At 38.7% G+C, this 25674-nt stretch overlaps 1 protein-coding gene across 2 annotated transcripts; it reads right to left on the bottom strand.

Annotated features, from left to right (window-relative positions):
- Positions 1-3488: 3488 nt before the first annotated feature.
- On the bottom strand, positions 3489-17756 carry slc6a7 (solute carrier family 6 member 7). Of its 2 annotated transcripts, XM_017493123.3 has the most exons (15): positions 17462-17756; positions 13850-14075; positions 10011-10142; positions 9392-9540; positions 9209-9258; positions 8243-8381; positions 7537-7671; positions 7342-7445; positions 7129-7253; positions 6847-6959; positions 5930-6067; positions 5727-5826; positions 4685-4803; positions 3934-4107; positions 3489-3820 (listed from the first exon to the last, which is right to left on the bottom strand). In XM_017493123.3, the coding sequence occupies exons 1-15, from the start codon at positions 17567-17569 to the stop codon at positions 3656-3658; spliced, it is 1977 nt and encodes a 658-aa protein (XP_017348612.1). In that variant the 5' UTR covers positions 17570-17756; the 3' UTR covers positions 3489-3655. The 2 variants fall into 2 exon arrangements, with proteins under 2 accessions (XP_017348612.1, XP_017348613.1); XM_017493124.3 differs by lacking the exon at positions 9209-9258.
- Positions 17757-25674: the final 7918 nt, after the last annotated feature.

The raw sequence follows: 25674 nt of genomic DNA, 5'->3' as shown, positions 1-25674 counted from the left end.
CGTGGTAGGCTGATTGGCATGTCCAAAGTGTCCGTAGTGTATGAATGGGTGTGTGAGTGTGTATGTGATTGTGCCCTGCGATGGACTGGCACCCTGTCCAGGGTGTACCCCGCCTTGTGCCCGATGCTTCCTGGTATAGGCTCCAGGTTTCCCCGCGACCCTGAAAAGGAGTAAGTGGTTGAAGATGGATGGATGGATGATTCTTCTTTTCCACGTTAATTTATATGTTAAAATTTCACAGTAAAGGTAGAAAAGGTTGACATGATTTATCTGTTTCATTTTTTTTTTACATCACAAAAACCTGCCATTTTAACAGGGGTGTGTAGCCTTTTTATATCCACAGTGTGCGTGTGTGTGTATACACATATATATAATCTCACTGCATATAGTGAAGATGTTTTAAAATTGCTGAAAATATTTGGTTGTAGCGTTCACCTTTAAAAAGAATATTAATTCACTTGTGCAGCTCGCTGTGTAGTTTTATAAGACAGTGAGCTAGTAGGTTGTTCCATCTGGAATTCCTTCACCTGGAATGGACATGTTTAAACTTGCACTTGTGTCTGTCCAACTCAGACATTCATGTAATCAGACTGGCTTGATCAAGCTGCATCTTGTTTGCTCTTACCTACTTTTTTTTTCTTTTGTCCTTTTGTACATTGCACTCTGTCTAACCGCCTACCACTTGGATCCATTTTATACGTTACGTAATTAGCAAAATCCTTCTTTTATTTTCTTCAACACCACTTTCTTTTCTTTGGGAAAAGAATTTCTGTTAGTTTCAGCATATTCTATTTGATCTATTACGTTCTACAAATGATATTTTTAGCAATGTTTTAGAGCAGTTTCATGAAAAAAAAAAATAAAAAATCCATCCAAGATTAGTTCTCAGACACTTCTGGCAAATATCATGTTAGGAGTACGTCTGGTTTAACGGGACATTGTTGTTACTCTATAGTTTAGCAGAAATCTTTCCTGACTCATGCACATTACACTGGCATGAAAGAATATGTGCCCCATAAATGCCAGAGGGAAAGTTTTAACCTGCACTCCGCACAAGGTGAAGGCTTGTTTGCATCTAATTTGATGTAACATCACACTGAGAGGCAGTGCTCAGTTCAGCGTAAATCCAGTGTTTTTTGAGGTGAGACTCACCAGCTATACCAACTTTGGACATTTCCCAGAGTTCAGAGTAAACATAGAGTATGTCTGTGGAAGAGCTGATGTATCTCATCGTGAGGAAGTGAACTCAGAGCATGTCACAGTTCCCAGTGTTTTCAGAGGAAGTTACAATGCCACTGGTATGTTTTTTTTTCCGAATCTCTGGATAGCATTAGTATTTATTGTAGCTCTGTGCCACATGTTATTTAGAGAAAATAATAATAAAAGACATAATGGACCTGAATCTTCATTTAAAATTCAGTCAGTGTTTATGCTCTGAGCACTCACTGAGGTAGACAGGTAAAACTACGGACATGGAATAAATACTTAGTATTATTGATGTGTCTCCTTTACCCCAGAGGACAACGATGTTTAACACCTCATCATAAGACGAAAAGACCAAAAAATTTTTGTTTGTTTGTTTGGAAAAAAAAAAAAAAAACTTTTATAAATTTCATGACCTTGTACTCAACACGGGTGTTTGCTATACAATGGTTTTTTTTTTTTAATACAATTTTATTCAATGTTATTAAGTTTTTTAATAGAATTAAAGGACATTATACTGGCTGAATGTCAAAAAATCATAAAAGGCATACTTTTAGTTAGACTAGTTGGATAATGTAAAAAAAAAAAAAAATCCACTAAAATGTCTATATTTTGCACAAGTTTTAAATAAAATACTTTTTAAGTTTGTTTTCCCCTTCTGTAAGTTTAAATTCTTTGGGCCAATTAGAGATATTGATGAAACTGTATTGATATTTTAGTGATACAGTCCCCTCCGAAACTACTGGAATGGCAAGGGCAATTCGTTTGTCTTTGCTGTAGACTGAAGACATTTGGGTTTGAGATCAATAGATGAATATGAGAAGAGTATAGGATTTCAGCTTGTATTTCCTGGTATTTATATGTAGCTGTGTGAAATGATGTAGAACATAGCACATTTTGTATCAGACCACTACCAATCTGTAGGCAAGCAAAAGTATAGAAACGTGACTGACAGGTGTTTCTTGTTAGACAGGTGTGTCCTGTTAGTTTCACCTATGAAGACTGCACGTGTTGTTAAAAAGGATAAGCCAACTTAAAAATAAGAGAGCTGCCCATGGGAGAAAAGCAAGCCCTTTTTAAGTCGAGAAAAGAATAAAAGCTGAAATAAACTCTCGTCTCATATCCATTTTAGATCTCAAACCCAAACGTCTTTCGTGTATAGCATAAACAAATAAATTGGCTTTGCCGTCCCACTAGTTTTGGAGGGGACTGTAAATACTGCTGTTATACTGTATGACATTGCAAACCTTATTGGTCTTGAAGCAATATTTATTCCGTTATGAATTACTGATTTGTTTTCCCTGTTATTGCGATTTCCCGCCATATTGTCGGGGTCTGAACACACATTGTGAACTTGTACAGATCGTAGCTCACAGTTAATTAGCATCGCTCTGATCTACAGAAGAAAAGGGAAATAACCCTATGTTCACACTAAATTAATAAAGTGGCCATTTTTTCTATGTATGCATGTGACGTGTCAAGCAAAAAGGCGACTGAGAGACAACTAAGATTTTCTAAATTCTATGTAGATTACGTGGCACAATGAAATCTGTGACAAAATGATTGTTTTAAGCCGTTTCGAATGATTCCTCGGACCAAGCCGATGGTCTGTGTGGTATGACGTTCCTTCAGTTCCACACTCAGAACATTCATTCCTACCTGCAATTAATTCCCATTTACTGTGTGACATGCAGATATGGTTTAACCATATGTGGTTTTATCTTATCCTGTCATGTACACTCGCTTATTAAATGTGTACTGAAGTTTTAGGAGCAAAAAGCTTGGAAGGAAGTAACAGAGATGGTTGACTATACATTTTGGCTATTACAGTTTGTTGTCAGAGCTAATTATATATATACTAAAATAAAAACACTGGACAGTGCATGTCCAAAGGCAGTCGCTACAAGAGACAAACTACTACCAACACGAGCAACTTGCTAGTGTGAACACAGGGTAAGACCCTCTATGCCTCCCAAACAGCAGGGTTGATTATGGTCCTCTTCGACCCCCGGCCTAGAGGTGAGATACAAACTCAATTCTCAATGGCAGGTTGAGGCCACTAGGATGCCCACCCTAGTAACATATTACTCCATAAAATATATATTTGAATAAAATGATCATCAAAAACTGGCTGATGTTTTGGAGGAAATTTAACCTGTCTTTATAAAAAAAATCCCCATTGGGGAAGCTTTTACTTCTTTCTAGTTAGTGACCATGGTTGAAAGTATAAACCGGCGAGCACTTCTCATGCCTTTTCAGAAAACTGTCAGCAAAAACAAAACTCATTTCCAGCTTTGTCGAGTTCCTTTAAGGAAATAGGCACCGTCAATGCACTAAACAGATCGTGCATTTTATATTCAGTACATATTTTTGGTCCCCAGACAGTGTGAGCTTCGACATTCATCCCCTTTAACAGAAAGGTGCAGTTCATCCTCCTCACACTGGTGCAGTGTTACGCTTCACTCGTATCCCAGGCCATCGCAGTGAAGTCCAAATCGGTCAGGTTGACGGTGTAGGGTCCCTCCACTCTCTCAGGCTCTGCCCTCTGCTCCTGATTGCCATTGCTCTGGTTGTTGTCTCGCCAGGAGTTCAGCGGTCGGATAGCTTTCTGGAAGCGCTGAAAGAGAGGGGGACACGGGGAAGCTTAGCTTATATGTGTTTCATTACTCAAAAATTCGATCGTGTTGTTTTCTTTTTTGCATCATAGGTTTGTCACGAATGAAGACTCACTTCCGTCATGGTGCCAGACTCCTTCCAGACAGCCACGATAGCCCAGATGGGGATCTGCAGGCAGCACACGACTCCCATGCATACCCCCAGGCCTTTGCCCCACGTGGGGTACTGATACGAGCCGTAATGCAGGGACGTTCTGTACATCTCGATGAAGATGTAGGTCAGGATGAACTACATGAGGTAAAATACACAACATTTCACAATGAGTCTATACAATAGACCTGCACGTCATTAATAGAATGAGTAGGAAAGCAGGGAGATAGAATGTCCCAGCTACACTACTAAATTATTTAACACATGCTGACATGTTGTTTGTTTCAAGCCTCAGTCAGGTGCATGTTTATTTCTGCTCTGGTTCAGAAGGGTAGGACCTCTGCCTGCTTGCTTTGGGGTAAACAAACTAACTGGCACATTTAAAGTACCACTGAAGATGTCATTTTAAACTATATATATATATATATATATATATATATATATATATATATATATACACACACATATATATACGTGTATATATGTGTATATATATATGTATATATATATATATATATATATATATATATATATATATATATATATATATATACACATATACACTTTATATAAAATGTCTTTTATTTGGTCAAAACAGCAGCATCCTATGCTTATAAGGAATGCAATGCCACAATACTGAACAAACATGCAGTATCTAACTGTGATTTCCACAAAAAATAAAAACCAACAAAACAGTCCCACACGCTGTTCTCACCAGTAACAGGAAGGGTGTGCAGAATACCCAACATGCTTTGAAGTAGAGCAGCAGTTTGGTGCACCAGGACGGGCAGGGGCGGATCATGTCCTCTATGTCCTGGCAGAACTGGTTTACACCTGAATTAAATCAATGCAAAACACCTGTGTCACAACATTTGCATCCACAACGTAAAGAATGAAGATATGGCAGAGAAAAGATAAGTTGTCATGTAGATGTTGATAATGACTTGAGGAATTTGTGGAGGAATTCTGACTCTTTATTCCTAAAATCTGCCAAAGCCATAGAGTACCGTATTTTCCAGACTATACAGGTTTTTTTGTTTGTCAGTACGAAGCACTGCTACATAAACAACAATACCGTACTATATACTGTATTATACTTTTTAAAATTTCCTGCCATTTTCTCCCAAATCTGCCAATATGTCTCCTAACATATGACAGCCACCAACCGGGGGAGAATAAAGGCTGAGACATGCTTCCTCTGAGAGATATGAAGCCAGCCATCCACATCTTTTTAAACTGCTGTTCATGTTACATCACAAGGCAGTGTAACACTCTCAGAGGAAAGCACCTGTCTATCCTTTTCCGCATACATGTTCTCACAGACGCCCGTGATTGGCTAATGTCGCTGTGATTGACAGGAGAGAGAAAGTATGACATTCCTTCCACCCAGCGCACACAGCCAATTGTGCTCCATTGGCATCCGTCCACATAATGCTAACTGAAATATTTGTTAGTGTTATTACTACAGTAGTAATTCTGCTTTAAATGTTTAGCAGTTTCTTGGTAACAAGCTGCATTTTACAAGCTACAACACTAAGAGACAGTAAGGGGGTTTACAGCTTGTTGCTTGTTAGCAATTGTGAAAACATGAATGGTTGGTACATTGATGGGATGTCATTAAAGTCGCGTCAAATACAGCAAGCTGAGGTAACATCGATCCAGAGTAAAACCTCTGCTTACGATATTCAAGTGTTAATGGACAAGTGTTAATATGGTGGTGTAAGTGTGAGATGGAGGAAGCGTGGTGGGAGGCGCACCATAGAAGAATGAGATGCCCAGACACATGAACAGAGTGATGATGATGAGACCAAAACTGGTGCTGAATGAGTCTATGAGGGTGAACCAGTAAATCCCTCCCTATTAAGCAGAAATGCACAGGAGTTAATATCAAACATTTAACAGCAGTTCTGTGTGTATGTAAGTCATCTTTATTAATTAAGGAGTGCTAATTAACACTTACATCAGTGACCAGTAACAGGCCCATGAGGTAGAAGCCAAAGCAGAGTAAGGCCAAGAAAATGGTCTTCTGCTTCATATTGGTTCTGAGCTGAGGAAACTCATCCAGTACTGCTGTGGTAATACCTTCCATATTACCAAACTAGAAAGAAAGAGAGAAAGAGAGAGAAAAAAGAGAGACAGAAAGCGAGAGAGAGAGAATTACTGTTGTTTCTATTCTCCTCAGCGCATCAGGAAGTTACCTCACTACATGGCGTATAACTTAAACAGACCACACTGCTTAACAAATGTATGTTGTAGGAACAATGTTGTAATATCATTGTTTTAAAACATCTTCTTGCCAAATGCTGTATAGTCACAGTAAAAGCTTCTGTCTAGTGCCCATTCTTCAGTTTGTCCCTTTGCGGGAACTTTAAAGGTTCTATGCAGAACCCTGCAACACAGTGTCTTATTTGTTCACTTAAAAATGAAGTCAGTCGGCCAAAACATCACCACTGACATTTATCTCTGTCTCACTCAATACGGGAGCTATTTCATAGCTTTCATGTGCTTACAGGTGATTTGTTAAACCTGTAGTGGGACAGTGTTTGGGCAAAACAGGGTAAGGTTTATGGTCAAAACTGAAAACCCAAAGTGTCATTTCTGGCTTCAGTAGTATTTACATATTTATGTTTGAATTGAAAATATATTATGAGTGGAATGAGACCAAATTACACTAAATGCTTTCTATTGCCCATTAACTATATATAAAACTATTATTACTAGGTCACTATAAGTAGGTGATCTAAATCGCGATTACTTGTAAGCGATATTAGCCTTAGAAGTAAAGTTATTTTGGCTCACTGACTACATTTAGGACAAATAAACATTTTACCAAACTATATAAAACTGTAGAGATACATCTAAATAAAGGAGTATTACCAGTGTGTCCACTCCAAGCATAAAGAGCATGAGGAAAAAAAGAATGGCCCAGAAAACTGAACCGGGCAGAAGAGCCAGGGCTTCTGGATAAGCTACAAAAGCCAAGCCTGGACCTGAGAGAAGAAAATCAAACACATAGTCACTGAGTTGTATAACCCAGGATCACATAACTCATTTTTCTTGGAATTCAATATGTCATGTTTCAGTTGAGCTATATCACAAAAGCAGAGTGTGTAAGAATGGGGAGTGTCTGCTGAAAAAAAGCACACTGAACTGAGTTACCTGTATCTGCAACCTGTTCCACAGGCACACCCTTCCTCCAGGCCATGTGACCCAGGATAGAAAAGATAGCAAAGCCTGCAAAGAAGCTAGTTGCACAGTTGCCTATGGTGATGATTAGGGTGTCCCTGGAAAAGGAATTAGGATTTAATCACTTTTTTCCCCCCAAGAAAGGAATTATGAAACAGTGAAGATTAAAACCAATAGTGGACTAACCTGATGACATTATTGTCAAATTTATTGTAGGAAGCCATAGAAAGAAGGCCTCCTACTCCAATGCCCAGTGAGTAGAAGATCTGTGAGGCTGCATCATTCCACACCTACACAAACCCATAATATTACAATAAATGGGTTTCTTCAGACTAACGTTATCTACTGCAAGATATAAAAGACTAGTACTGTTGCTAGTACCTGTGCGTTAGCCAGCCGCTCCCAGACTGGAGTGAGATAAAAGGCTACACCTTGGAGCGATCCCTCTAAAGTGGCCCCTCTGATGATCAGAACGATCAGGACAAAGTAGGGGAACGTGGCCGTCACGTACACCACCTGGACAGGAGGAACACATCGTAACATATTATTACCTGAGCAAATGTGTACAGTTAAAATGTAAGTAGTGTTGCAACAGCTAACACACTGCAATAAGAACACGTAAACTTGTGATACAATTAAATTATGAAATGCAGAACTGAGCGATGTTAAACAAGATTAAACCTGCTGGCATTTCATCTCGTATCGCCATACTGTATGTCATATCAAGAATCATGTATATTTGCTGATACTGTGAAGTTTAGATTCCGATGCTGGATGTCAGACATAGTGGACCAGACTGATTGAGTGACACTGACTGGATCAGACTGTGTGGATCAGACTGAGTGAATAACACTGAATGGGTCAGACAGCCACTGGATCAGATGGAGTTGATTAGACTGATAGTCAGACTTAGTCGCCCAGACTGAGTGGATAAGACCGGTAGTCAGAATGAGTGGATCGGACTGTGTGGGTTAGACTAGCTGCATGACACTGTGTATCAGACTGGGTAGATCAGACTGACTGGACCAAAATGAGTGTATCAGACTGTGTGCATCAGACTGTGTGAATCAGACTCAGTAGATGCTACCTTGCCAGAGCTGTGAATCCCCTTCAGTATGCAGAGGAAAATGATGACCCAGGCGGCCAGCAAACACAGAGCAAGTGGCCACCTCACCGGCCCGGGGTCATCCAAGCCCTGACTGTTGACCACGCCCAGGACACGTTCACTGCAAAAACGACACACACACACACACACACACACACACACACACACACACACAGAGAAAGAGAACGAGAGAGTTACACACACACATACACACATGTATACAATGACCTCAAGTTTAAAAATATTTAACCACCACTACGGTCAGCTAGTTTATGTTTAGTTACTTTTAGCAAAGCATATCTGTGTTTCTATGGCAACAGATGTGAACAAAAACATGTTTGCTGTGTATATAAATTATTTAGCACTACTGGTGAACAGTTGAACACAGTTATACATGACATTAACACCTAATATATGCATTGTATAAACATGAATCTTAGGATGTTAACAGAACTAAGTGAGTTTTTGAACCAGAAACAAAAATATGCTTATTTTAACATTATAAATGTTTCACAATATATTTGACTTGTTAAAAATCAGTTCTACAAGGTATGATTATTATAACAATTAAAAACTGAACTAAAATAAAAATCTATAAATTAAAAAAAGGACCAACACCAAAATTTTGCAATATTGCCTCTGAAACTAACCTAAATAAAAGGATGCGAATTCATTTAGATTTTCCTGTACAGCACATATATAGTTGAGTTACAGCCCCACAACTATTCATTTGTCCCAAAGAACTCAATTTCCTAAAGCTAACATTTCTCTTTAAAAAACAATTTGAAAGGAAAATTAAAAATAATATAAAACATCAACACTAATGATATCTGTTAAAGCCCCTTCTAATTGTTCAGTTCACATTAAAGTATATTACTTTCCAATAATAACTACTATGTATGATTCAGTAACTACAGTGATACAGCAAATGCCGGTAAGAATCCTTACTTCCAGAAGACCTCAGACGCACTAAGGGAATGTGTGACGTTGGTGTTGTTCTGGGGATCACAAACATACAGTAGAGTAATAATGGATGAGTTTAAGTACAGTCTACAGTCTTATATCCTCCTTTTGATGAAGCCGTTTACAATAAAAATGAATTCTACAATGTTTAGATGACATTAAACTCACCCCACACAGTGCAGCATTAGCAATAGCAGAACAGGACCACGGCAGCGGGCTCTGAAAAGAACTTCCCAGGTAATAAAACGTCCAAGCGATGATGACGTTGTAGTAGAGACATACCAAAGTGGACACACACAGCATCCCGATACCAATCCCTGGAGAAACACTTGAGCTTAGTCTTTTAAAAGTCTCATTTCAACTCAGATGATGTTGAATATGCGTCCATTAAAAAAAAAAAAAATCAACAGTCTTGATTAATAAAACTGGATTTCTTTTCAAATAAACCATCTCTATCCGGTTATGTTAGTGCACATGTGCAGATGTAAGAAAATAAAGACGCCTGATTAACGGGATATGCAATGAATAAACTGATTTAGTCTCCTAAAAGACTGAATAAACATTGAACGAATAATAAGTGAAAAAAAATCCAATAATGATCATATTATTAGTGCACATGTAAACACACTTCATGACTCGGTAATTATGTAGTTATACAAATTATTCATCATTTGAAACTGGAGGATGCTTTTATTCCAGAGCATTTCAGATGGAATATCAAATATTAACGTATAATGTGACTTCAAAATCAAGCGACTGGATGAACCGCACTCGAGTGTGCTGGTACCTTTGAGCAGCGGACAGCACTTCCAGACGGTGATGGGGCCTGCGGCTCCGTACTGACCCAGGCTGAGCTCCATGAGGAAGAGGGGCATGCCCGTGAAGAAGAGCATGATGAAGTAAGGGATGAGAAACACACCTGTATCAGCACAAAAAAATACTTCCATTACTTGCGTAATGATTTTCAATTGATAAGCAACTTCTGGATTAAAAGTGAAGCTGGAAAAACCTTCCACAATTTCTACACTGTTATATGAAGCCAGGGGTGGACAAATCAGTTGACCAAGATTTCATGTCTTGACTGTTAGCGTTTTATTCATAGTCGCCCAAGAGACAGGAAGGTTCAACAACCAGAGGAAGTAAAAACAAACGTTTGTTTAAATCTACTGTGTGTGCTTTATACGTAATACATTCAAAGTGTTCAATTCAATGCTGTAACAATAGCACCCGCTACTCACTACGAATCCCACCTCCTGTTGCACTACACACATTGGGTTGAAGGTAGAACATTCTTACACAAAATGCACAGAAGGCAGACTCAGGAATCAAGAACACACACAAATGTGGAAACACTGACAAAGCAAAGCAGAACAAACATACTGCAGTGTAAAGCCAGCATATAACATTGCTACTAACACAATATGTCACTTTCATGTTAAAGGCACTAACCAGGCTCATGTTTGTACTTGGTATGCAAAAAGATGACATCACAGCTCATAGCTGAAACGTTCGCCAATGACATAGCTATCATAACATAACTTGTTATCAAGGTTGCAAACACAATGTGCTACCTTATAAGGAGAGGATAAGGACTATAGGACTACAGCCATCCCCTCCCCTTTTCATAAACACGTTTGTGTCCACTAGTCTGTTTTAATTCACTTTTCCAGCTAACCAACTGGCCATACACTATTATATTAAATTAACTACCAATGTTTAGGTTTTCCACTATCCAGTATAGTGACGGGGACACTATACTGTAAAAACAGCACTGTCTTTCAGATGAGACCTTAAAGCGAGGTCCTGATTCTCTGTGGTCATAAAAAATCCCAGGAAACTTATCGTAAAAGAGTAGGGGTATAACCCCAGTGTCCTGGTGAAATTCTCTACTGGCCCTTCTCTATCATGGCCCCCTAATAATCTCCATCCCGGAATTGGCTACATAACTCTCTCTTCTCCACTAATAGCTGATGTGTGTTGGGAGTTCAGGTGCAATATGGCTGCCATAGCATCATCCAGATGGATGCTGCACACTAGCGGTGGTTGAGGTATAAAGTGGTGGTATACTATGTAAAGCGCTTTGAGTGTCTAGAAAAGCGCTATATAAATGTAATTAACTAACTAACAATTTAGAAATGCCAATCAGCCTACAACTCATGTCGACTGGGAGAGGAAACCAGAGGAAACCCCCAAAGCACGGGGAGAACATGCAAACTCCATGTAGACAGGGTGGAGGTGGGTTTCAAACCCCAAACCCCTGAGGTACGAGGCGAGGCAAATGTGCTAACCATTTAGTCACCGTGCCCCCTCAACCAAAACATGGGACTCGGAAACTGCACTGGAGCGTTTACTTGCCCAGTGGGATAGATAATGAATTTACCATTTGTTCACCCCTGGAAGCACTATTTGCAAATTCAAAACTCGAAACAGATGTTTCTCTGCAGACATGCTTCGACGTAGTGTATTCTTCCAAGGAAGTGTTTAATTCTACATTACAAACGGATTCAATCATAGAATGGAATATAACTAAACAGTGCTGTTTGTCATCATTTCAACACACTAACCAAATGGGATCGCAGTCCACTTTAAAATTACTTTTATATTCCAAAATAAAACAGCACTGTTGCACTAGCCTAGTTTAGTTCCTGTTAGTGCTGATTGTGTTGTTTTTCTGACAGGACTTCTCTGCTACACTGCTCATAAAATCAGTCTGTCTCTCAAAAGTTTGGACACCCCTGCTCATTTCCTCATGTACTATCTTCTACCGTATTCAAATAATAATCAAGTCATTAAGACTGAAATGAGATAACATACAGTAATTTGACTTATACAGTGAAACAAATCATTTATGTTGCTTTTAAATTTTTAACAGTGTTACTGAGGAAACTTTGCACTTCATGATGGAGCTTCACCCAGGATTCTTTTCTTAAAGTTCCCAATTCTGAATGAAAACTACTTTTCTTGGTGGAACCAATTGAGGAAACGCAGAAATGAACACAAAATCCAGCAAACACCGCAATATTCAGAGGAGCTTGAAATTTTTCAAAATTACCACAGATTTTCTGCAGATTTGGGCCAAGACGCGTCATGTGACATCATCGCAACATGCATTCACTCCTCGATTTACGTGCATCGAACAGGAGTACAACTAAATGTTCTCATTTACCAAAAAACATCACTGCGAAACACAGTGCAAAACAATTTCGTACAATTGCAATTTTGCCAGTTCAAGTGGTTTTCTGCAAAAAAGCACAAATTTTACTGTTAGAGCTAACAGTAGTTTACTTTCCCATACCTTCTGGAGTTACTGGAATATAACCATAATAACACAAACAAACATGCATTACAATCACATTTTTGCTGAATCAGTACTATCTATGCTCATCATATACATATTTTGCCACTTTAAGTGTGCATAAGCATGTTTTTTCCAGTAATATTCCATTTATACACTAGTCATTTGAAATTAAAATACCCGTACAAATATTAACAAGCTAATGAAAACATCGAACAAGCACCATTCTAAAGAGCAGGCATCTCCATTACGTCTGCGAGACTCTCGTGCACGACACACCCGAGAGGAATTGGAGACTGTCCATGTTCTTTCTCAAAGGATAACAGAGCAAACAAATGACCTTGGCAGGGAATGGACACGCGTGTGAGCACACGCAGATGACTGCGGCTTTGATTACTGCTTATGGACATAAACTGTCACTGTATTACATCATTATCAGAGCTGCCATTGGCTGGGTTTAGCACTGAGGTATTAAAGGAATAGAGCAGGGTTTTCCAAATAAATCTGCCTGCCAAGTCTATAGCTTATACTTAAATCTCACAAACAGCAACCTCAGCACGTTTCCTTGTACTGAGAAAAGAACAGAAATCTCGTCCAAGGGTTGTTGCTGGATTTTGTCAATAGATATTTATCCAAATTGTGTATTTGTGTAGAATGTTTTTATGAATTATTTGCTGTATAATTCGTCATACACACAGTTTCAGCCTGTGTAACTAACCAGAATTACTTTTAACTACATTGCTCCACTGCTGTCTAAAATTACACAAGTTTACACAGCATTGTTATACAGTTCCACATTTTAAACATGTATTGTTTAAGTCTTGCATTATAAGTGCGCTCTCAGTAAATGGTTTTCTGTGTTTTCTTTCTCAGTAAAGCAAAACGTGCTGAAATTCCTGTCTGTGGTACTCACACATAAGCTACAGACGTAATGGATAAAGTGTAAACACTGGAGTATTCCTTTAAGTGTATGCTTCAAATCATAGCAGAGTCATATCACAAACTAGGGTCTAGGTGGAGCACCGTGTGTCAATAGAACATCATGTGGCAGTGTTTTCTACAGTGCTGTGCTGTCCATGTCAATTTCACAAACCACTTCCCAATTCCAGAGTTTGATTATCATCTTGCTGGGAACCTGTTTTATGAGCTCCGCAACATGACAGGAGAAATTACTGCCGTGTTGTGGGCATAGCTTTCATGATTTCCAGTAAAAGGTGCAATGCTTGAACGATCACACAATACCCAAAACATTGCTAATGACTAAGTGCTGCTGTATTTTGTACTTTAAAAAATGTTCAGATGCAATTTCAGCCCTCTAGGCCACAGCTCACCTCCACCATTCCGGTAACAAAGGTAAGGGAATCTCCAGACGTTTCCCAGGCCAACGCAGTAACCGATGCAGGAGAGCAGAAACTCATACTTGCCACCCCACTGCCCTCTGGGAAGGTTGACCGGTGGTTGATGGACAGGCGAGGACAGGCTAGACGCATGCTGGGACTGTGAAACAGGACTGCTCACATCATGAGGCACAGAGAACCCATTCATCTGGGTTCGACCCTATCAAGGAGAGAAAATAGAAACCAGTCAGACTTCTGTATTGGTTTTCGAACACTTCTTTCCATCTACTCGTAGTGTGTGAATCAGCTTTGGCTTATTTTAAGAAGCATCACTCTGGTTAACAGTACACCAAACTACACCGATGCAACAAAGTAACTGCGCTACAATGATGTTCATAAAACGTCATCATTTGCAACTGGATATTTAACTGCCTCAAACATCAAGCGAATGTGTCCTTTAATATGGACTCAGGGCACAAGGTGGGGGACACCTTGGACGGGGTGCCAGCCAATCACAGGACACAATCACACACACATACACACACACACACCCATTCACAAATTACGGACAATTTGGAAACGCCAATTATCCTACAATGTGGAGGAAACTGGAGTACCCAAAAGAAACCCCCAAAGCTCGAACCCCCGAGCCTGGAGTTGTGAGGCAAACATGCTAACCGCTAAGCCACCATGCCCTATATCTAAATTAGGTTTAACATATTTTTGCCTACCAGCTACTATGGTGAGAAACAGGATAAACCTATCTGAATAAACAGGATTAATCAGAATTTTACAGAATGTTTCCCCCATTTGTGTTTGAAAGTCAGCTAGCTATACATGAGACACTTTTGCAGCACCCCAGCTTATAGATAACCTTAAGGCTAACATATTCAAAGCCACAAAACTTCCATTTTGATTTCATGGGGACTTTAAATGATTAAAAGAACACATTTGCTACTGTCTGGCATCCACCCAAAATTCATAAGCACATCACACACTTTTTTGAATTTAACTGTACAGATCACACATTGAGTTTATTTTACTATATTTCCTCATCTTCCCTGAAATGAATTCCTGGCTACACCACTGTTGCTGACTGCACAACATCTGAGACACCCCTGATCTTATCAACTCAAACCATCAATGGGTATGCAGAGTAAAAAAAATTTAACCATGAGTGTTACAAAGACACTTAAAAATTGAATGCATGAACTTAATAAATAAATTATGTCTTACTCACAAGGAACTTCATAAGAATTTAATCTCTGTACTAATTGCAGCAGAATATGCAGAATTTACATGAATGAATCATAAATGGGTCTAAATCTGTATTTGTTAACAATATGAATGGCAAGTATGTTGAATGTTTGGATGTTATGCAAGAAGTGTACTCTTATGCAAGTACACTCTTATTCCGGACAGTTTGAAATCACCTTAAAATTTGCATGAACAGGGTGTTACCCTCGACATTAGCAAACTATCTGGGTGAGAGTGGTGACATCATCAGTGTTGCGCTGAGTATTATAATGAAAGGGAAGTAACTCAGGTTGCCAGGGAAGCACTGAGACATGGTTTTGTACACAATGTCTCGCAAGAGGAAACAAGTCAGAGAGCTTCAGCTTAATCACACCTATCACTCTTTTGAAAGTAGACAGGATGTTTGAAAAAACAAATAATAAGTTGGCACGTGATTTACTGAAATGTAGAAGAAAGTGGTAAAAAGGTGGAAGGTAGAAATAGCTACTTTGCATACATTATCATGTTGAAACAATGGAGTGCTAGAGCAGTGGTGTTCAGACCTTTTTACAGCCAAAAAAATAAAATAAAAACTAATTCCTTAGCAGTTTCAAAAATGTTGTTATTTTTTAGAAATGTAAAATAATAATAATAATTTGTTACAAGTGTTAAAAACTTAATTCACTACCAGTTTTAAAAAATTTACTAATTTATTACCATTTTCAAAAATGTCATTTGTCACTTTACAGCTTAACTTTTTTTTTTTTTTAAATCACAGATATATTTATAATTATTTTGATGAGCAGCTTGTGCCTGGGTCTAAAACTACGCTTTCAGGAACACATTTTGATCAAATATAACTATTCATCCTTTTCTGGATTCACCTGGATCCGGGTGTGGATCTAGGATGTCAGGTATGTTAAATCCAGTATAATCAAAATGCTTGTAGTGCAATACAACATGAAGCAACGTGTAAAGTATGTCTCAGTGTAATAACAGTAACCCCCTATAACAACATAAACATAACAAGAGTGATTCGCTAGCCATTTAGCAAGGCAGGTGTGGTAATCATGTCGGCGTTGTGGAAATCGTTCGAAATTATTTTTTAAAAGGCTGGATGTGAAAAAATTTCTGTTGGGTAGTAATGTTTGAGCAGTTTCGGTACTGCACTTCAGTTTAAAATCACTCACCGCAAAGCATGGTTAAAACAATACTGGTTCGGTATCGGCTGAAACTCAAGGTTTTGGTATCGGTATTGTGCCGCTGTATTTATTTATTAGAACCATGAGAGCTCTTTTATTCATGAAACTCTCACTCAGATGCAAACCTGTTTCAGTGTGTTAATTTTCAATTCTTTGTCTCAAATACATACACACACACACACACACACACACACACACACACACACACACATATATGTATATATATATATATATATATATATATATATATATATATATATATATATATATATAATTTCTCAGGAGGCATCAGTGGCTACTAGACCCTACCCACGCAACTCTTATAACTACATACTTGTACTATTAGTTTCATTGTAGTTACTACATAATTCATAGTAGTTACAGAGTAATATACATGAATAATAATCTGAACAGTTAAGCTTTAATGTTATTGAGGTGTACATAAAAAATAAATAACTTCCTATACACAACCTGGGTTAATTTTCAATGCATTCAATTTAATTGACTTATCAACTATATGTATGAAATAATAACTTCATTATAACAACCTTGACAAAAATGCATTGTCATTTGTTAAATTGAGAATAAAAGACTCCATGGCTGTGAAAACAGAAACTCCTGAGTGTCTCTGGACCCCACTTAAGAGAACCATGACTTGAACTAGACTAGCAGCACTGTGAACTGTGTGTGTAGTCTAAACCTTTTGTAGCATCAACAACAACAACAACAACGTGTAGGTGGCTTTTACAAAACCTGCCAATAAAAACACAAAAAACCAGACTCAAACAGATTTAATTCTTTCAGATACTGAATTGTCACAAAGACCAAATACCTAACTTTATGTTTATTCTAGTTTTCTAACTTTAAAATGTAACTTATTTGATGTTGGTAACCGTTTTAAGTCTCAGACCCGGAACTATTAGCACTATTAGCTATCACGAAAGTAGCCACCGGCTGCGTTTCAGCTGCATTACTGTCTAAAATAAAAATGAAGCCAAACTCGTCCTCAACCAGTCAGCGAGACTAGCAAAGCAAGAAGCTTGTCGCTTAACCACGTCTTCATATCTCATTCGAAATTAAAATAAATAGCTTATTATTACTATTATCATTCTAATATATAAATAACTATAGATAAGGCAGTGTTTCTCCTGTCTCCTCCCGCACCCACCTCTCCTGTGTTTGCAGCAGGTACCGCGTCACTCGCCATCATCTCCCCGGGGCTTTTCTCACCACGCTTCTTTTGATGCTCGTTACATGGCTCCGCTAAGGGTTTCATCGATACACCGGTCCAACCTCAAAACACACACCGGAAATCTAATCTAATCGGTTGATTCTTGATCAGGAACTGTACATCAGGCTAGGGGAGAAGTAAGTATACAGAGCTGTGAAAAGCGCAGGTGCTGAGCGCTCAGTTCGCCATGTTGTTGACGGGCAGGAGAGCGAACAGGAATAAGACTCACCTCCAACAGGTTTCTCAAAGCCACTCCTCCTTGATGTGCTCACTCTGTCTGGCAACTATCACCAGGAAGCTCAGGGTAGCTTCCCTGTTCAGACATTTATTTATTTGTTTCCAAGTTTAACCAGTTTCATTTATTACCAGTCATTAAAAAAATGCTTGTTAGAAACGTCAAACTTCTCATTTGTTACAAGTTTTAAAGCGTAATTGATTGTCACTTTCAGTTTGTTTGTTTGTTTTTTCAAAAATCAAAATGTCAAAAATGTCCCTTTTAACATATTTCAAATTTTTATTTATTTATTTTAAATTTATTACTAGTTTCAAACCTCTCGTTTAAAGTTTCAACATATAAAAACAATCAACCCTTATATACTTGATCATTTTCCCCCCACAGCCATCAAGCCCCAAATGTAACACCCTGTTATCTGTTTGCTGGCCTGATTGTCATAAGCTCACTTGCTCTCATTTCAACAGGAAACCACACGCTGCAAAGACAGGAAATTTGTTCTTTGCTAGTATATAATGTATCATAATAGACCTTGTTTTATACTAGCCTTATTTTATAGTATAAAAAAATTGTCTTGTTTTATACTTTAAAATGAAAACAGTTAAAAAAAAAAGTTTTCTTGTGCATTAATACTGCTAATGCTGTTTAACACAATTTGACAGTAATATAATTACATGGCATGCTTTATTTGGTTTTATATTCATGTTTGTTCTCAGAGAAGCCCAGGTCCTTATATAATGTTATATATAAAAGGTTTGAGAACCCCTGTATTATACAGTTGGAATCAAAAATTTTCCACCCCCATTTCAAATCAGGTTTATTGTCAGAATTTACAGAATTTCAGCTGTTTACAAATAAACAAATCAAACAAAAGCAATTGAAATAGTTCACCACAACAAATGCTTCAAGTGCTTTCCCCAAATTCAACTGACAATGCAACTTATAATGATTTTGCCAGTTTTAAAATTATTCAACCCCTTCATGGCAAGCATATTTAGTACTTAGTAGAGCACCCTTTTGCTGTCATGACCTGCTGTAAACAAGATGCATAGCAATATACCAGCTTCTGGTAGCATTCCTGAGGAATCTTAGCCCATTCCTCATGAGCAATGGCCTCCAGTTCAGTAATATTCCTGGGTTTGTGTGCTGCAACCGTCTTCTTCAAATCTCACCAGAGATTTTCTATGGGGTTCAAGTCAGGAGACTGTGATGGCCCTGTAGAATCTTCCGCAACTTCCACAGCAACCAAGCCTTGGTGTACAATCAGAATGAGGGTGAACATGAAAGTGACAGAGTTTATGATGGCTGGTAGTTCTTGGCAGCCATGTTTGTAGGCTGCTTGGTGTTACCTAGAGCTGCAACAACTAATTGATAAAATCATTAATAATCGATTATGAAAAGTTTTGTCCCAAATGAAGTACTGTATGCTTACACTATGTGCTGTGTACTCTACCGTCTAGTGTATGCATTTTTAAAAAAAAGTAATATCATCTCAAATATAACACTAGTGGGGTTTTTTTTTTTTTACTAACCGGAAGTATGGCACATGATGTCATACGCACGCTAGCATTAGCAGAGTAGCAGTGTAGACGTGCTGATACACAATAGGAGCGTGAGTAAGATCTGTAATGTTAATTAAAACACTATGATCAAAAGTAAACACAAGTAAAATAATATGTCTAAAGACAGCGAGTAACAGAAACCACAAGGTGCAGTGAAAGGGAGTTTTTATTATTAATTTAGGACTGCACTTTAATTCGGTGCTTTTTGTGTATCCATAAAAAATAATGCATAAATACTATAAAAAATTTATATATATATATATATATATATATATATATATATATATATATATATATATATATATTTATATAAATAAAATATAAAAATATATTTTATTAATTTGTTTTAGTTTATATTGTATATAAGTATTTATTCATTATTTTTATGGATGCACAAAAAGCACTGAATTAAACTATAGTCCTAAATTAATAATTATCGTATATATAATTATAGTATATATATATATATATATATATATATATATATATATATATATATACACTAGTGTGTGTGTGTGTGTGTGTGTGTGTGTGTGTGTGTGTGTTGGGTTCTTTTCTGTTTTGGACAAACAGTTGTGTTGTGTAGTTTTAGTCTGAAGTTTTGTCATGTATCAGGAAACTCTGGACTCCAGTTCCCATCAGCCACTGCACTGCACTACGTCACTATGTCACATGACCACCAGTACCTGAATCACGTTCTGTTTATGAGCACTCGTGTGTTTGTATATATATATAGAGAGAGAGAGAGAGAGAGAGAGAGAGAGAGAGAGAGAGTGTCATTGTCTGCACTGTTTCTCTGTCTTTCGTTGTCTTAGACTTCTGTCTTCTATGCCGCGGTGTTATGCCAAGTTGTCTTCGTTTTGTTGTACGTTTGTTTAATAAACTGTTTTGATATCTGCGATTGCTTCTGCCTCAACCTCGGTACGTGACAAGTTTATATTTGTAACACTCAGTTTATGGATTTTATTTTAAATGAACAAAAACAGTGGTACTGAAAGTTTGCTCCGCCCCATCCGATTAATCAATCAATCGAAAAATAATTGGACAATTAAATTATTATGAAAGTAATCGTTAGTTGCAGCCCTAGTGTTACTTGATGTGGAGGCAACGCCATTTCCAGCATTGAAGTGACACCTGTGAAAAACTCCATAAGCAGGACATTTACACACAAAAAAATTCTGAAAACAATCATTGCTTCTAGTACTGTTAGAGAGTTGAGCTCTTATTAGAGCTGCAAAAAAAATCAAGGCTTTGGATTGATATAGATCATTTAGAGTCCCTGTGAAGTACCATGAAACATGCAGCATTATTTGATGTGTTGACATAATCTCCACTGAAACAGAATGCCAGGGCAGGACATTTCAAGTGGCTCCTGTCCCTTTTTAAATAGCCAATAGCGTTTAGCTTAGCTTACAGCACAGGCTAAGCCATACTTGACACAAAGCCATGAGCTGGCACCTGTTTCTTCAAGAACATTCAGCAACCCATGCTTGTTAATATGATTTCTCTCACACAACTTCAGCAAGTAGTGCTACTATACAAGATCTTTAATTGAGTTCTAGAAGAAGCAAAGTGCACAGAGTAGAGGTATAAGAGCCAGAGTAAGGTTTTTAAAAATGTTATTTTTTATTTTTATATATAGGTCAGTTACGTGTTTATGGAAGAGGTTGGTCTTTAGCTGTTTTTTGAAGATAGTGACAGATTCTGTGGTCCGGATTGAGGTTGGAAGTTCATTCCACCACTGAGGGACAGATAGTGTGAAGGTTCTGGATAGGGACCTTGAGCCACACTGAGTAGGCACTACTAAGCGTCGGTCATTAATCGATGGGTGATTGCGTGAGGGAATGTAAACCTTCAGGAGAGTGTTGAGGTAGGAGGGTGCTGTTCTTTGCTTGTATTTTCTTTGCTTGTATTGCTTGCATCTTTGCTTGTATTTCCTCATTTGTAAGTCGCTTTGGATAAAAGCGACTTACTAAATGAATAAATGTAAATTTAAATACTGATGGCGCGGGACATTTTATAATCTAGAGAGCATTTGATTGGACAGAAAACATGATGAGAAGCTGAAGTACAGAATGATGTCATCAAAATTGTTGCTCTGTATTGGTGGTAGAAAGAGACTGTAAATTTTGAATGCATATATCTTCTAAATGCGAAATTTGTCATTGTTTTGGAGCACACTAGCTTATAGATAACCTTAAGGCTAAATTCATACTAGCATAATAAACTCAGCAAAAAAAAGAAAAAAAAAGAAACGTCATCTCAAAATCAACTGCTTTTATTTCCAGCAAATTTCTTAACATGTTTAAATACTTGCATTAACATAAAAACATTCAACTACCGAGACATAAACTGAACAATTTCAGATACATTTGATGAATAGAAATGGAATAGTGAGTCACTGAACAATGGGGAGGGTCAATATTAAAAGGAACAGTCAGTATGTGGTGGCCACTAGTTGCTTTAAGTACTACAGTGCATCTCATCCTCATGGACTGCACCAGGTTTGTGAGTTTTTGCTGTGAGATGTTACTGCACTCTTCCACCAAGGCATTGGCAAGTTCTCAATCACGTCTGAGGGGACACATGGTTACATGTAATTTACCACTGCAAGGACAATCAGCTGTCCTTCCGCTGTCCTTCCTGTCTCCCTGTAGCACTGTCTTAGGCGTCTTACATTACAGACATTGCAGTTTCCTGCTCTGGCCACATCTGCAGTCCTCATGCCTCCCTGCAGCAGGCCCATGGCATGTTCACGCAGGTGAGCAGGAACCCTAGGCATCTTTCTTCTGGTGTTTTTCAAAGTCAGTAAAAAGGTCCCTTTAGTGTCCTAAGTTATTGTAAATATAACCTTAATTGCCTACCGCCTGTGAACTGTTAGTGTCTTAAGGACTTTTCCACAGGTACAATAATTGTGTATAGTTCATTTAACAAGCATGAAAAACATTGTCTAAACCCTTTCCAATAAAAATCTGTAAAGCTAATTTTGATTTTACAAAATGATCTGTAAAAAGTCTACTGAAAAGGGGACATTTCTTTCTTTGCTGAGTATATATACAAAATACAAAACTTCAGTTTTGATTTCATGGGGACTATAAGGACCTCTCTAGACCTTGCCATGATAAAGAGAAAGGACATCTGGATTTTGACTTGCAAATAGGTATGTTACTGATCCCTATACTTGTTCTGAGGCACCACAAAACACATGTAACTCTTTTGACACAGGTGGATCACCTGTGTCGGCAAAGCAGGAATACTATGGTAAGTGGATGTTAGATAAATCAGACAGCTATTTTTCCATTCAGTCCAAGCTTCATGGATTCATTTTCAGATCGAATGGGATCATCCCATTCTCTTTGCTTAACTGTCACAACGTGATTTTTGAGCAAGGACTACAAGGCACAACTAATCCCAATGGATCATACTGGCTTGCTACTTTGTAAATATTTCTCTCATATTTCTCAAGAATGGAATAACTTAAGTATCAGAAGAAAACTGCCCCAGGTACTCAATCCCAGAGTTCCTTCTTCCCTTCCAGTCTATCATGATTCAGACACAATTCTGTACTCTCTGACAGCGCTTCAGATGGTAAACAACAGCTGACTCAATGCTAGCCCATTGTCGAATATCAAACTCCTTTTGCCAAGATGATGCCTAAGCCCATCCAACAGGTTCCTTGCCTGTTGGATGGAATTCACACTTTTGAGGCAATTGTCTACATAGATAAGCTGCAGTACAAAAGCTTGGATGGCTGGATCACATTGAGTCGGTGACATGCTTCTGCAATGCATAAAATGGCATAACAGGGGCTACATGTGGTACCAAATATTAAGACTTGCCACTGGTAAATATCAGGGATGTTTTCTTTTCATTCCTCTCCATAAGAACTTCAGCAAAGGGCGGTCTTCAGGAAGCAATTGTACTTGATGAACACTGAAACTTATTGCCACTGATGGCCACATTATGTTCATTACTCCTATTAAAGAAGCCACTAATGATGTATTTCCTCTCTTGGGGGCCTGCAGGTAGTGAATAGGCATTGTTGTGAAGAGCTTTGACTCTGTAATACAGTTGGCCCTTGGAGTGTCTTGTTTTCAAAGAAGTTAGTGTATCCAGTGGCCCAAGATGTACGTGCTCAGCAGGTGTTATACAACCCCAATTCTGAAAAAGTCGGGACAGTATGCAAAATGCAAAAAAAACTAACAAAAAAAGTCATTTGAAAATTCTATTCACCCTGCACTATATTGAAAACACATTATTAACACGTTATTTGATGTTTTACTTTGTGAATTTAATTTATTTTTGAAAATATACTCATTTGAAATCTGATGACTGCAGCACACTCCAAAAAACTTGGGACAGTCAACTGTTTACCACTGTGTAACATCACCTTTCCTTTTAATAACACTTATTAAGCATTTGGACGCTGAAGACACCAGTTGGTTAAGTTTAGCAAGCAGAATTTTCCCCCATTCATCCATTATGCATTCCTTCAGCTGCGGAACTGTATGGAGCCTTCGCTGCCTTATATTGCGCTTCATAATGTGCCACATATTCTCAATCAGAGGTCAGGACTACAAGCAGGCCATGCAGCACCCGTACTCTCTGCTTAAGCAACCATGCGCTTGTAATCCAGGCAGAATGTGGTTTAGCGTTGTCCTGTTCTAGATGGCAGCACATGTTGCTCCAAAATGTGTATATATCTTTCTGTATTAATGCAGCTCTCACAGATGTGCAAGTTACCCATGCCATGTGCACTGACACACCCCCATACCATGACAGATGCTGGCTTTTGGACCTGATGCTGATAACAGCTTGGACGGTCCTTTTCCTCTTTGGCCCATAGAACACGATGGCTGTATTGTCCAAAAACTATTTGATATGTTGACTCGTCAGACCACAAAACACGATTCCACTGTGCTTCTCTCCATCTCAGATAAGATTGAGCCCAGAGAAGTCAGCGGCGCTTCTGGACAGTGTTGATGTATGGCTTCTGCTTGCCTTGTAAAGCCTTAACTTGCATCTGTGGATGCAGCTGCAAATGGTGTTGACTGACGAAGGTTTACAAGTATTCCCAAGCCCATGTCAGCATATCCATTACACACTCATGACAGTTTTTAAGACAGTGATGTCTGAAGAATCGGAGATCACGAGCGTTCAGAAGTGGTTTTCGGCCTTGCCCTTTACACACAGAGATTTGACCGGATTCCTTGAATCTTATAATGATATTGTGCATTGTAGAAGGTGAAATGCCCAAAATCCTACCGATTTGTCTTTGGGGAATGTTGTTCTCAAAGTGTTGGATTATTCACGACACATCTTTTGGCAGATTGTCGAGCCTCGACTCATCCTTGCTCTTTTTGGAGACTCCTTATATACTATGATTAGACGATTCTCTCACCTGTTTCACATCACCTTCTTATTTCAACTCATCACATCGCTATTAGTCCTAAATTGCCTGTCACATAATTAAACGCAATGGAGGTAAGGACAGATGCAAGTGCAGATAAGAGCTTTTATTATTGAGAGTCAGGCAGACAAATCCAAATCATGAGACAATAGCGTGATCAAAAAACAAGCAATCGGTCAGGCGATTGGCAAACAGGCACAAACTAGGCAAAACGGGACTCGAGAATGAGGGTGAGAACAAGATCAAAACCATAACACATAAACTGATAAACAAACGCTTGGTATATGCTCCGTACGCTCCTCACATGACTGCCGCCCGGGTGCTGAATGGGCAGTGCCTTTTCAGCACCACTGTTATGGACCACGGAAAAACACATGGCCGCAGGGCGGGGTGGAGGAATAGAGCATTGCTTGCTCCTGATAATTACTGTGGCTCCTGACGTCCATAGGACGTCAAGGGGACCCTACACATGGACGTTTGGGGGATGTTCATAGAGGCCATTTAGGGGACGTCCTGGGACCTTTTTTTGTCAGCTGGGACGTTCGCCTCACATCGCCAGGGTAGGGGGTTCTGTGTGTTCTGAGTTTGCATGTTCTCCCTCTGCTGCATGGATTTCCTCCCCCAGTCCAAAGACATGCATGGTAGGCTGATTGGCATGTCTAATGTGTTCATAGTGTATAAATGGGTGCACGAACGGGTGCACAAATGGGTGCATTAATCGGTGTGTGAATGTGTATGTGATTGTGCCCTGCAATTGGTTGACACCCTGCCCATGGTGTACCCAGCTTTGTGCCCGATGCTTCCTGGGATAGGCTCCAGGTTCCCCGCTACCCTGAAGGATAAGCGGTATAGAAGATGGATGGATGGATGGATGGATGTTCAAGGTAACACTAAAGAACTGGCCACGGGGGGGAGCGATATTTGCTGAAGGTGCTTGAACCCAAGT

Source organism: Ictalurus punctatus, chromosome 18 (genome assembly GCF_001660625.3).
Source record: "Ictalurus punctatus breed USDA103 chromosome 18, Coco_2.0, whole genome shotgun sequence".
NCBI lineage: Eukaryota > Metazoa > Chordata > Actinopteri > Siluriformes > Ictaluridae > Ictalurus > Ictalurus punctatus.
This window is presented reverse-complemented; position numbering and strand designations above follow the sequence as displayed.